General features: G+C 34.9%; 1 protein-coding gene across 2 annotated transcripts; it reads right to left on the bottom strand.

Moving 5' to 3' along the window:
• Positions 1 to 2,823: 2,823 nt before the first annotated feature.
• LOC122835828 (aquaporin-9-like) lies at positions 2,824 to 11,817 on the bottom strand. 2 transcript variants are annotated; one of them, XM_044125222.1, is made up of 6 exons: positions 11,026 to 11,817; positions 10,766 to 10,892; positions 8,228 to 8,365; positions 7,234 to 7,352; positions 5,223 to 5,440; positions 2,824 to 4,212 (listed from the first exon to the last, which is right to left on the bottom strand). In XM_044125222.1, the coding sequence occupies exons 1-6, from the start codon at positions 11,320 to 11,322 to the stop codon at positions 4,002 to 4,004; spliced, it is 1,110 nt and encodes a 369-aa protein (XP_043981157.1). In that variant the 5' UTR covers positions 11,323 to 11,817; the 3' UTR covers positions 2,824 to 4,001. The 2 variants fall into 2 exon arrangements, with proteins under 2 accessions (XP_043981157.1, XP_043981158.1); XM_044125223.1 differs by lacking the exon at positions 8,228 to 8,365.
• Between the last annotated feature and the right edge of the window lie 680 nt (positions 11,818 to 12,497).

Consider the following 12,497-nt stretch of genomic DNA (forward strand, 5'->3'; position numbering starts at 1 on the left):
AAAGCGTAAAAAACTACTGTCTGATTTTAATGTTCACTGTGTTTTATACAGTATTCGAAATTTTTGTTCACTTTGAACATTTTTACTAAAAAAAAGAAAATAAAAATTTGAAATTGTATTGTGCAAAGAGATGTAATTTTTGGAGTACTTGAAATGCATTAATTAAAAGACTCATTCAAAATAAAATAGACCTCTGTTTACTGTCTGAAATGTGTGTGCACTCTTTGGCTTTTTAAGGTCACAATTAAGATTATGTGAATTTTATTCTTATTTATATGGAACAATTAAATCATCCTTGTACATATTGAAAGTTAAACTCGAGCAATATCTTTCTGGTGACATTTTAATTTTTTGTAATTTTGTAGCTTTCAGGAGAAACTTACCTGGAGATTTTGTTTTTTGTTAAATGTCTTCCACTTATTGATAATGGTTGTCTTAAAATTTTTCTGCAACCTCTACAAATCCCTTATCAGACTTCTAAACGTACTGTTATTTAATTAATATAAATTATGAGCAGCAAAGTTAAGTACATAAGGTTCGTACCAAATTTTGGTTTAATTTCTAGTGCAAAGTATTGTTGTACGCATGAAATAAGACAAAACTAACTTACACTTAATTATTTTAACAAGAAATATGAGCTTTTTTAGATTGATTAATTACTTAATATTGATGAAAAAGTACTAGTTATAAGGGAAATAATCTGCCAGTGAAACTGACATTTTTTTCCATATTATAACTTTATAATTTATAAAAAAAAGTACTTCTTTTTATTTCTGGTGCAAATATCTTTGTACACTTGAATTAAGACAAAACTGACTTACAAGTATCTTTTCAGCAAGATATAGAAGCTTGTTTTAAGTAAATCATTCATCAATATTGATAAAATAAAGTTTTGTTCCAGTGGCGGATTATTTCACTTATAACATGAGAAAATAGTCTTGTTATAAATAAAAATAATCTGCCAGTGAAAGTTTTTTTTTTCATCAACGTTAAGGAATTATTGAATCTAAATAAGCTGTTATGCCTTTTTAAAAATGTTACTTAAAAGTTAGTTTTGTCTAATTTCAAGTGTACTGAGATATCTGACCTAGAAACTAGACAAAATAAGATTTTGTGTTTTTGCAGAGGGATGTTATTTTCATAAGGTTTTCTGGACACATTAAACCTTTTATTCAATTTGTTGTAAACCCAGAAACTCCTGGCACAGCCGTCCATGCCTCTCTGAAGTTCACTGCTGCTGAATCAATAATTCATATTGGCTGTAATATATGGGAGTCGCGCAACGCTTGTAACAAGAGAAAACGAAACTCTGGATAAAACAGAATCTGTTAATAGATAATATTAACTGATGTTTAACTGTTAATAAGGTCGTTACTCAACTCCGCCAAATATTTCACACATTATCCTTGAGTTAATTAAGCTGCAAGTAGGTATAGTTTCATAAAAAAGGGTGAAACAATTGGAGAAACTTAGATTTTGTCTCGTTGATTGATGTTCTTCTAATTTCTTTTCAGCTTTTTTGTTGGTGATACTAACCTTGTTCACCCCAGTGGGTGCAGTACATAGACATGGACAGAAGAGGGAGCTCTTATTTTAATGAAAATGTTTAGTTGGACGCTTTGCAGCAGAAAACGTGAAGTGTTATATTCACTAAGTTTATTTACTGATTTTTAGTTTGTTTTTGTAATTTGTTTCTTTTAGCTTCATAGTTGCTTGTTTCAGTGTTTTTGATACATTTCTGATTGGCTCTATTACATGTATTTTTCATTAACTTTACTTTCTGAGTGGGTTTAGTTATGTAACAAACGGGATTATTGCAGGCCAGATTTTGCAGGAATGCACGTGAAGCAAAGAGTGGTTTATTATTGATCATCAATATTGATGTTCTGCTGAAGTTACTGGCTGCTACATCAGTGTGAATAAGCAGCCAAAGCAACAGTTTCAGTCCAATATTTCCTTAAAGGGCAAAGCAATGATTTTATAATCTGATTCTGTGTTTAAATAAAAGATTTAGCAAAATTACATTTCTTGTTAAATGTTTGTGATAATTCTAGGGTGACCAGACGTCCTCTTTTTCCCGGACATGTCCTACTTTTCAGACCTAAAAAAATGTCCGGGGGTAATTTAAAAATCGTCCGGGATTTTGGTCAACTGCCTCAAAACACATTACACATTACAGTGCATTGTGATTACCCCGTTGGCGCATGTGTGTCCGCCGATCTGTGTGCTCCTCCAAGTCTCCCGAATCTCCTCCTCCTCTGTACTTTTGTCCAGTTTTTTAACTCCTTTGAGTGTTTTCTTCACTTCTTGTCCCTCGTCCCACCCTCCGTCACGTTCTGCTGTCCTTCTTCCTCCTCCTCTCTCAACCAATCACGAGTCACGCACCGGACGGACTGTCTGAGCTGTTGCTGGCTCCGTTGCCATAGTAATTAATTGTCCGCCATCAACTGGCAGCTGTGACGACTCAACCAGTCTGTCCCCATACACAACAATGGAGCAGCTGGTGAGGTCCTTAGTGCAAAAAGCGTTTGTTGCTTTTTTGTCGCCATATTAACTCAGAATCCCACCAGAAATAAAAGCTCCAATGCCGTGATCAAGTTACATGTTTTGATACCACTTTTGTAGGGATGCATTCAGCGGGTCGAGCCGCATTAACGGTAACAGGTGCATAACAACAGGTTCCTGCCATTGCTTTGCATAGCAGGCCCCAATTAAATTCAAATTTGCATAAAAATTGCATGATTGAACAAATGGTAAACTGACTTAAAATTTCTCATGAGAACTTATTTGTGTAAACTTTAATTTAGACAAACTGTGCTGAGTGCAACAAATGCAAAAAGTAACAACCAGGAAAAATAATGATGTACAAAAGAAATTGTTAAACATGGAAGAAAAACTTAAAGTTAATATAAGCAAATAATTGTCACAATCACTGAGGGTAATGGTAAAGAAGCTAAAAGGAAGCTCAGCATTAATGACTTATGCTAAAAATATTCAATTGTATTTACAAAAAAAACACGACTTAACTGTCAATGATGAGACATACAGTTACAAAACAAATAAAATCAGATTGAGCAAACTTAATGGCTGCAATTTAGCTCCATGGATATGGAGTTTTATGAAGTACATAAAGTTTGGTCCATGTTTTTCTTTTTAACTGAAAAATGATGATGAAACTAAAAGAAAGATTCGAAACTGATAAAAGTTCAAAACTACTTTTCAGATTTTTTTTTCAGTTTCAGATCTTTCTCTTCAGGTCCAAACTTTTTTTCAGCATCAAAACCAGTTTTCAGTTTGAGTTTTGTTTCTCAATTTCGAAGAAAAAAAAAAAAGGAAAAAAAAGATTGAGCAAACTTTATGGCTCCAATTGAGCTCCATATATTTGGAGCTCCATTTAGCTCCATGTGTATGGAACAAATAGAGCTAACTTGGGCCCATTAAGTTTGCTCAATTTTATTTTTGTTTTGAAACTGAAACAAACAAAAACAAAAACAGAAACTGAAAAGTAATGATGAAACCAAAAAAAGATTTGAAACTGAAAAAAACTTCAAAACTCCTTTAAGATTCTTTTTTCAGTTTCAGATCTTTCTCTTCGGGTCCAAACATTTTTCAGTATCAAAACCAGTTTTGAGTTTGAGTTTTGTTTCTCAGTTTTGGAGCAAAAAAATTGAGCAAACTTTATGGCCGAAATTTATCTCCATATAAACGGAGCTCCATTCAGCTCCATGTGTTCCATACACACACATATAAGGTTTGCTCAATTTTTTTATAAACTGAAACTGAAAAAAAGTTCAAAACTAATTGTAAAATCTTTTTTTCTTCAGTTTCAAACTTGTTTTTTGGTTTCAAAATAAGTTTTCAATTAATTTATTTTTTATTAAAAAAAAAAAAAAAAAAAAAAAAAAAGGAAAATTGAGCAAACTTTATGGCCCCAATTTAGCTCCATACTCTTCCCAAGCAGGAACTGCAGAAGCTCTGTCATGACTGCTGCACTGAATGTTTTAGCTCATGGCGATCATCTCGTATTTGTCCTTAAGACTGCTGTCATCGTCGTCCTCCTCCTCTTCCTCCTCCTCTTCCTCCACCTCGTGGGCCTTCTCATCCTCGTCATGGGGGTGGTGCAGCTCGATGAGCAGGAAGTAGAGGACGGCCGCCACCACGCCTCCCACCATGGGCCCCGCCACTGGGATCCACCACCAGTAGCCTCCAGTGCTGCCAGCCACAAAAACAGAATCAGAAAAGTCGATGGATGGATAAATGTTGGCTGACTGCAGTGGGTACATGTGACATTATGTAACAAAATAGCTCATGGAAATCTGAATGAAGACATGAGCTTTTAAAAGCTTCAGAAGCAATGAGGCACCAGAGATAAACTTTTATGTTTTTGTTTTGATTGTCGAGGTCAAATAAAATCCCATCATGAACTTTTCAGTGCTCAGCTCCTAGATGGCTAGAGACGATATTCAGATCCGATTTTTAAAAGTTATTTGATTTTAGTCATATCTGTGATGTTCTCTGTGTGTAAAGTTAAGAAAATGTCTTCAGGTTCAAATGCATCAGTTGGTCAGGTGTGTGTAACCCGTCAAAATGACGGACGGTCTTCAGATTTTTCCATTACCGTTTAAATTAAAAACCTGGTCAAACACGGTAAATATTTGTTTAACACGACACATGCTAGGTACACATGATGTTTATTTTATATTTATCTGTTTATACACATATTTACAAGTTACAATGTAAGCCAAAAGCAGATTTTTCCCACGTTTTTTTAATAAGTAAATTTCCACTTTTCTTTCTCGAAACAACACAAAATAATGAGTAAATTTCCCAATAGTTTTCTCGCAGTGAGTAAATTTACAAATGTTTTTTTGAAAAAATAATTAATAAATTTCTAAATGGTTTCTTGAGATAACAAGTAACTTTCCAAAAGTTTTTTATTTTTATTTTTTATAATTAATACATTTCCAAATGGTTTTCTCCAGATAACCGGTCTTGTCATTTTGAGGAAAGCAAATAGTTTTCTCAAGATATCAAGTGCATTTCCAAATAGTTTTCTTGAGATAAGAAAATTTCTCAATGGGTTTTCTTAAGGTAACATTCATTTCCTGGTTGGTTTTCTCTAGATTAACAGTTTTTGTGTTAAATCTGATGAAAAAAAAATAAAAAATAAAATAATATCAGGGAAAAGTACATGCAGAAAACATCTGCTCTGTTTTAGTTACCTGAAGACCTCCATGCCCCACCCGGCCACCGCCGTGAACAGCCGGGGTCCCAGGTCTCTGGCGGGGTTCAGAGGGTAGCCACAGTTCAGTCCCATGGAGACGCCGATGGCCATGATAATCAGACCGATGGCCAGCGGCTCCACGCCTTTAGGAGCGCCAATGTTCCCACCGTCAATGATCGCCAGAATACAGAGAACCAGCATACCTGTCCCCACCACCTGCAGGGGGCGCAGCAGCTCTTTATTAGTCACCTCTCATTCAGTACGTGAGAGCTTAAACTAACCCTTTGCTGTTTAACTGAAGTCTACAAAGCCTTTCTTCTAGAACAATCTTTAGCATATTAGCACTTATCATAAACCCCATAACATATTTAAACACACTTTACACTTAGGTGTGGGAATTTATTGAATTGTTTATCATTTATTATGAAAAAAAAAGGCAAAACAAAACCTGCCGTTTCTGCTGTTTTCTCCACTATTTCTTATGTAAATCTTATATTTGTAATATAAGTCACACTGTTTTTTAATAAGTGATGTCCTAAAGAAGCCACACTGTAAAAAACCCCCAAAGAAAACATCTCTAATTTACGGTAAAAATTACCGGAAGTTTTACCATATAATTGCTGCAGATATATGGCAAAACTGCAGCAATTTTACCATATAAATATAGGTTTACTCTATTTTTACTGTAAAATTTTGGCACCCACAGCTGCTGGTATTTTACCGTAAATTATATTTTCTTACAGTGCAGTTCTAAATGGGATTATTTTTGAAGAACAATGTTTGTGTTTGTGGCGATATGAACGCTGTGCCATGCAGTCACATACAGTTACCTAAAAATAAGTAATAAATAGATTTTTATTACTTATTTTAAGATTCTTTATCATAATCTTCAGTGTTATCACAATAGTACCACAAAATATTGCGGTAAAATCCAAACTTCATATCGTCAAACGCTACATGAATCCCTTTGTCTCAAGTCACTTCTGTTTTTAAAGGGGACCTATTATGCAAAGTTCACATTTTGCACATTTTTGTACTTCTATTTAGTTTTCCATTGCTCCTAAAAACAACTCAAGTGCCTAAAAAAAAACCCCACCCAGCCAGTTTTTGTCAATAAGTTAATGAACCGCTTCAAAAACCTTCAGCAACCCGTTACCTAGCAACCAAAGTGGAGTCCCAGCATGTTTGGACAGCTGGTTTTACTGCTGCATGCGCTGCACATTGGCTGCTGGAAAAGACAAGTATTTTTCTGTTGACTTACAATCTAGAAACCACTTGTATTCATGTTGGCTTTGCAGGAGGCTCTACTTTTGCTTTTCAAAGCTGTAAGCTTGTATAATTTTGCATCCATCCATCCATTTTCTGTTCACCCTTGTCTCTTAGTGGGGTCGGGAGGGTTAATTGTGCATCTGTTTGTGGTCATTTGTAAACGTTGAGTTGGAGGCCGGGGCCAGCAGCAGCTTATTTGGATTTAAAGTGACAGAGGCCCAAAACAACTCATTCTTAAAGGAGCTCAAAATAATTTTCTAAGAATGATTTTGGCAAAAAATGTAGTGAAGACGTTTTGTGTAGCCCATAAACGTATCCTAACCAGGTCAGGAGCATAACAGGTCACCTTTAATGTACATAATGTATCCCTCTGAAAACAATTGATAAATATCCAGCACATATCAAAGATTAGTTGTGGCTAATTATGAGTAATTTGCTTATTTACATACTAAATAACACACACATGCTGATATCTTTATGTTATTAGTTTTAAGTGTGCTACTTTTCAAATCAACACATTAACTAACTGACCGAAAACGGTGGTAACTCGGGCCAGTGGATGCCAGGAAATGGGTCATCAGACCCAAACCGAGCAGGAAGAGGGTCCGTTCTCAGACTATACGGGGCGATCAATGCTGCATTAACCGCATTTGCCAGACTTTGTAGGGTTTAAACGGCAAATTGAAGCTGCGTTGGGGAGCGGATGTGAGGTCTTTTCGGTCGGAGCGACCAGAACCAACCTGATCGATGAAGCCGCCGAGGACTGACAGGTGTCTGGCAGGGTAGGAGGCAAAAATGTGACCTGTCGCATTGATTCCTGTCACCGACAGAATACCGCTGGTGAAGTCCATGAAAGCGTCTGTGATGAAGACAAAGAGACGTTTTTAACCACGCAGGAGCATCTATTTGGATCCTACAGAGAGGAACAGGCAGCTAAAATATTCCTCACCCCAGTTCTGTTAAAAAAAAGCTATAAAAAAATGTAATTTTATATTTTGACACTGCAAAAAAGCAAGTATTTTTGGTGCAAATATTGTAGTGCATTTTAAGTAAGACAAAACTAAGTTACAAGTAACTTTTCAGCAAAATATTGGAGGTTATGTTAAGTAAATAATTCCGTAATATTGATGGAAAAGTAAGACATGATCTATAATATAGGAATATTATACTGGTTTACACTGCAAAAACACAACATCTTACAAAATATTTTTTTATCTAATTTCTAGTGTAAAAATTTTATTACACTTGAAATAAAACCAAACTAACTTTTCAACAAAATACAGAATCTTGTTTAAAGTAAATAATTCTTAAATATTGATAAGAAGGACTATTTCTACTGGCAGATTATTTAACTTACAGACATTTTTACCAATTTATAGAAGCCAAAAAAATCCACATATGCAACTAGCATTTTATATTTACTAAATATAGACTTACAACAAGCTCCTATTTCTTGTTGAAAAGTTACTTATAAGTTAGTTTTGTCTTATTTCAAGTGTACTACGATATTTGCTCCTGAAAATAGAACAAAAATACTTGGTAAGATTTTGTGTTTTTGCAGTGTCATTATTATGGTCTTGATTATAATTAAGAAAAAGCTGTTTGTTTTGGTTTCTGGATCCACTTTTGCAGCTGATCAAATCAGTTTAGCATTCTTGTGCTTTTGTAATTTTGTAACTTTTGTAATTTGTTAAAAAAACAACAACAACAAAAAACCAACAACAAATCATTCACCATAATATAATCCAAAGACGGCTGCAGCTCCTGCAAAAGCACCAAGAAACTGAGCGATGACGTAAAAGGGAAACTTCCAGATCTTTAGTTTCCCCAGAATCACCATGGCCAGAGACACGGCGGGGTTCACATGGCCTCCTGAGACACAGAACAAAGCACAGAGTGACGCAGGGCGGCAGCGGGCGAGGGGCGGCTGACTGACTTAATATCCCCTCCATTATCAGGGAGGCTGTCACATTTATGAGGAGCAGCAGAAGGGGAGCAGACCCCTGGGCAGTTAGGTCTTTTATTATGCATGTCTGAGAGCCAAAATACAGAATAATGGCCACTGATAAGAAATTCAACTTCGACAAACTACAATCAACCTCAATGTAGGGAATTGAACTAACTGAGACGTTTTCCAGAAACAAGAAAATTTCTGAGCTCCAAAAGTTGTAGATCTGCTAGAAAAAAAGAAGATTTGAGCTTAATCTCAGAAATTTTGTGGAAAAAACAAAGAAATTTCTGAACTCCAAAAGTTGCAGATTTGTTAAAAAAAAATGTTGAATTTTTTTTAGGTTAATCTGAGAAATTTTCTAGAAATAAGAAAATTTCTGAGCTTCAAAAATTGAAACTTTGCAAAAAAAAAAAAAAAAAAAAAAAAAAGTAGATTAATCTCAGAAATCTTTTAGAAAAACATTGGTAATTTTTTACTTTAAAAATTTAGAAAACTCAACATTTTAAAGTTGAGTTTTTAAATTTCCATGTTTTTTCTCAAAAAAGGAAAAAAAAAATTAAAATTCTGAGCTCAATCTGTAATTTTCTTTTGGCAGAAATTTACTCCTTTATTATATCCAGCTACAATGGCCCTAAACAGCCATAACTGTGGTTTCTTTGTTCTGAACCTCATGTTTGCTGCTGCCTCATTAAGCCAAAGCTGTTTGTTTGGTTTCTGGATCCACCTTAACTGAAAGCCGGCTCAGTCCAGAATCCTCAGTCGGATACTGGACTCTGTCGGTCTCTGTCTGATCAATGGTGTTTGCAGGACATTTACAGCCCAGGGTTATGTATGACCCCAGAGAGGCTTTGCTCTGTAGTGCTGATAAATCAATGGTCAGAGCTCAGCCAGTGGATCTGGGCAGAGAGGTGCCACGTTCCTGCTGACTGTGGAGCCGTTCAGATGGCACATGGCTGCACAGAAACCCATAAAGTTTAATTATTCAGAGCTTCCAGGCCTCATGAGCCACCAGGTTAAGATACAGCACAAAACAGAGCAGCTGCATTATTTAACTCTTAGTAAGTTTTGTTTTAAAAGAGGACAAATTACAAGGACAATAACACATTTTTTCTTTCCAGATTATTTAACAAGTTGTCATCATCACTTTTCCATGCCACCCAAACAGCAACATCTTCTGACCGAGGATTCGCTTTCCAAACCCACAGACAATGCTACAAAGTATGTAAAGAAACATTGAATATTATATCTCTTCCGCACTTTTATGTACTATTCAATAATTATTACATTAAGTTAGCATAAATTCTGCCTCAGACTTTCTGATTTTAGATGGCAATGAGTTTTGTGTTTGAAATTTTTTATTGGGTAATATGCTACAACTTTATTAATCTGATGTTGACTAAGTCACCAGATAAGATTTCCCACCACAATCGCCTATTTTATGTAGCTTTTTAGTATTAATCATACATATAAGGCAATAAAATCTAAACATTAAGTATGGGTGCAGTTCTGTTTTTGACATAGCCAGAGTTGTGTTTGTTTTTTGAACGTACTGAAACTGGTTACAAATTTTTAATTGACAGGGATGTAAATATTTTATTTTTTTCTTCATCTTCCCTCCAACTTTCGGACCCCATTGGCGCCATGTGGCGGCCCCCCAGTGGGTCGCACCCCCCACTTTGAGAAACACCATTGAAACCAGAAAATCCTGGATCATATGAACCACAGCAGCAGAGGTGTCAAAAGTATTCACACCCCCTACTTAAGTAGAAGTACAAATACTTCTATGAGAAAAATACTTTAGTAAAAGTAAAAGTTGAACTGTTTTACTCAAGTAAAAGTAAAAAGTAATTTTCACCTTCCAGAATACAAAACAACTTTTGATAAATCTAAAATACATGAAAAGTTTACTTTGCTTGATTTTGTTGTTTTGTTACTTATATGAATTATTGTAATTTTCCTTTTCAAAATACCAACTTTAAATTCTGATCTGTCTGATGATGTAATTTTTTAATATTAAATGATTGATCATTTGATCAGATACTCAGTACTTGAGTAGAATTTTTACTGAATACTTATTTAATCTTACTTAAGTCATGTCTTGGATGGCTACTTTTTACTTTCAGTTGAGTAAAAATATGTTGAAGTAGTGCTACTCTCACGTGAGTAAACCTTTTGGGCACTCATTAGTTTTTCATCATAGAAGTAACAAACTACATGTGAAAATATAAGGAGTATAAACTACAGATATTTCTCTTAAAACGTAGGGAGTAAAAGGAAAAAATCAGCTGAAAAATACAATAACGAAGCAACGTGAGGTTTACCTGACACCCCTCCAGCCACGTACACGGCCATCATGAGGCCCACGGAGAAGCCGATGTGGACGGTGAGCGGCTCGCCCAGCGTGTTTCGACTCAGGACCGTCTGAGCAACTGAGCCGCAGCCAAACAGCTAGCAAACACACAAAGAAGAAACAAATAAAAACAAGTTGCAGAAAAATCCATTAACGCCATTACCTTTAGGAGTTTCCTATGTCCTCAAAAATAACTGCAAAGTGTGAAAATAGAAATCTTTTTCCACTTACCACCAAGACAAATGTTCCCAGGAATTCAGCCAGGAACTCCTTGAATATTCCGTGTTTGAGCGCGCAGTGTTGCCTCATGTTTCTGCCGTGTTGCACTTTCAGCTGGTTGTTAAAAGAGTCGGTGTTTTGAAACATCTGGAGAGCACCAGAGCCAGATCTCAACCTCTGGAGTCTGAGCTCCAGCCATTCAGCACAAACTATTGATCTATTGGAACAACAATCCTCTCTGCTTCCTGACCACAGGCTCTCATCAGTGAGCTTTTCACTTTTTGACATATTGCAATCACAAACTTTCATGCAGTTTATTGATATTTTATATGATAAACCAACACAAAGTTTCCACTTCACAGATGATAATCAAAAAGTGGAGAAAATGTGACCCTTTTAAATCTCCACTGGGTTTTCTGAAGTGCTTAATCCAAATCTAATTTAGTTTTTCCTCAACAAATGCAAACTATCTCAATAATCGTGGCACCAAATGTAGGTATAGTGTGCAGGTATCACAGCAGTTACTACAGTTCCAAAGAAAATGAGGATGGAATATAAAATCATTTGGGTTTTGAACATGGCCTGCATTTTATTTTTTGCATTATGCAGTATATAAACATTTTAGATATGTCATAATGCTACAAACTTTTTAAAAACTATACATCAACATGTGCAGCTGAGGTAAATTAAAGCAAATTTACAAAAGTTTCAGTAAAAAAGAAAATGTTTGCACCATCTGCAAAACTGGGGATTTTCTGTCTTTTTACTTATTAAGCTTAATAAACTTATTTTTTGCTTGTTTTAAATTTTTTTAAATACCCACTTTTTTTAATCCAATTATAATAAAACAATATGAAAGTGTTCTATTTAATTCATAAAAAAAAAAATCTAATGTAAAAAAAAAAAAAGAAAGAAAAATGACAGCAAATCTAGTCACATTTTCTAAAAAAAATCAATAAAATAGAACCACCAAATTCTATATATTTCTTGGCACTACCAGAATTCCATATAAGGTCTTTTTAACTATTTCTGTATTACTTTGTCTTTTCTTCACTTAGTTTTTTCAGTATTGTGTTTTCTTTTGTGTGTTTTGTGTGCAAGGAAAGGTTTTAATTATAACTAGCAAACAAAGAAACTAACTAACTAACTAACTAACTAACTAACTAACTAACTAACTAAACAAAAACTAAATAAACATAATTTGTGTTTGATCAAAGACAAAACATCTGCACAAACATAAAACATTCAGATTTATTTTAGTGACTTTCCAAAGGTACATACACAAGGGTCAATGTTAAATTTTTTTTTTTTTTTTTGTCTGGGCATTTATCTGCTTCAAATTAGATTGACGCCATCTTAACTCACAGTGATATGTAGATAGAAAACAAACCATAAATCAAAATGCAATGCACATTAATTAGTAAATGCTGTTATAAAAGAGGTCAGCACTGACAAAGCGCCATTAGTAGTTAGAAAAGGATAAT

Source organism: Gambusia affinis, linkage group LG08 (assembly GCF_019740435.1).
Source record: "Gambusia affinis linkage group LG08, SWU_Gaff_1.0, whole genome shotgun sequence".
Lineage (NCBI taxonomy): Eukaryota > Metazoa > Chordata > Actinopteri > Cyprinodontiformes > Poeciliidae > Gambusia > Gambusia affinis.

Bases quoted from the DNA above. Each gene is read 5' to 3' on its own strand.
- LOC122835828 (XM_044125222.1), bottom strand. From the start codon at position 11,322: ATGAAAGTTTGTGATTGCAATATGTCAAAAAGTGAAAAGCTCACTGAT. The intron at 8,366-10,765 runs GTAAACCTCACG...TCTGTGTCTCAG, and splicing joins CGTGGCTGGAGGGGTGTCAG to GAGGCCATGTGAACCCCGCC. The intron at 7,353-8,227 runs GTGAATGATTTG...TCTTCATCACAG, and splicing joins CGTCTTTGGATTATATTATG to ACGCTTTCATGGACTTCACC.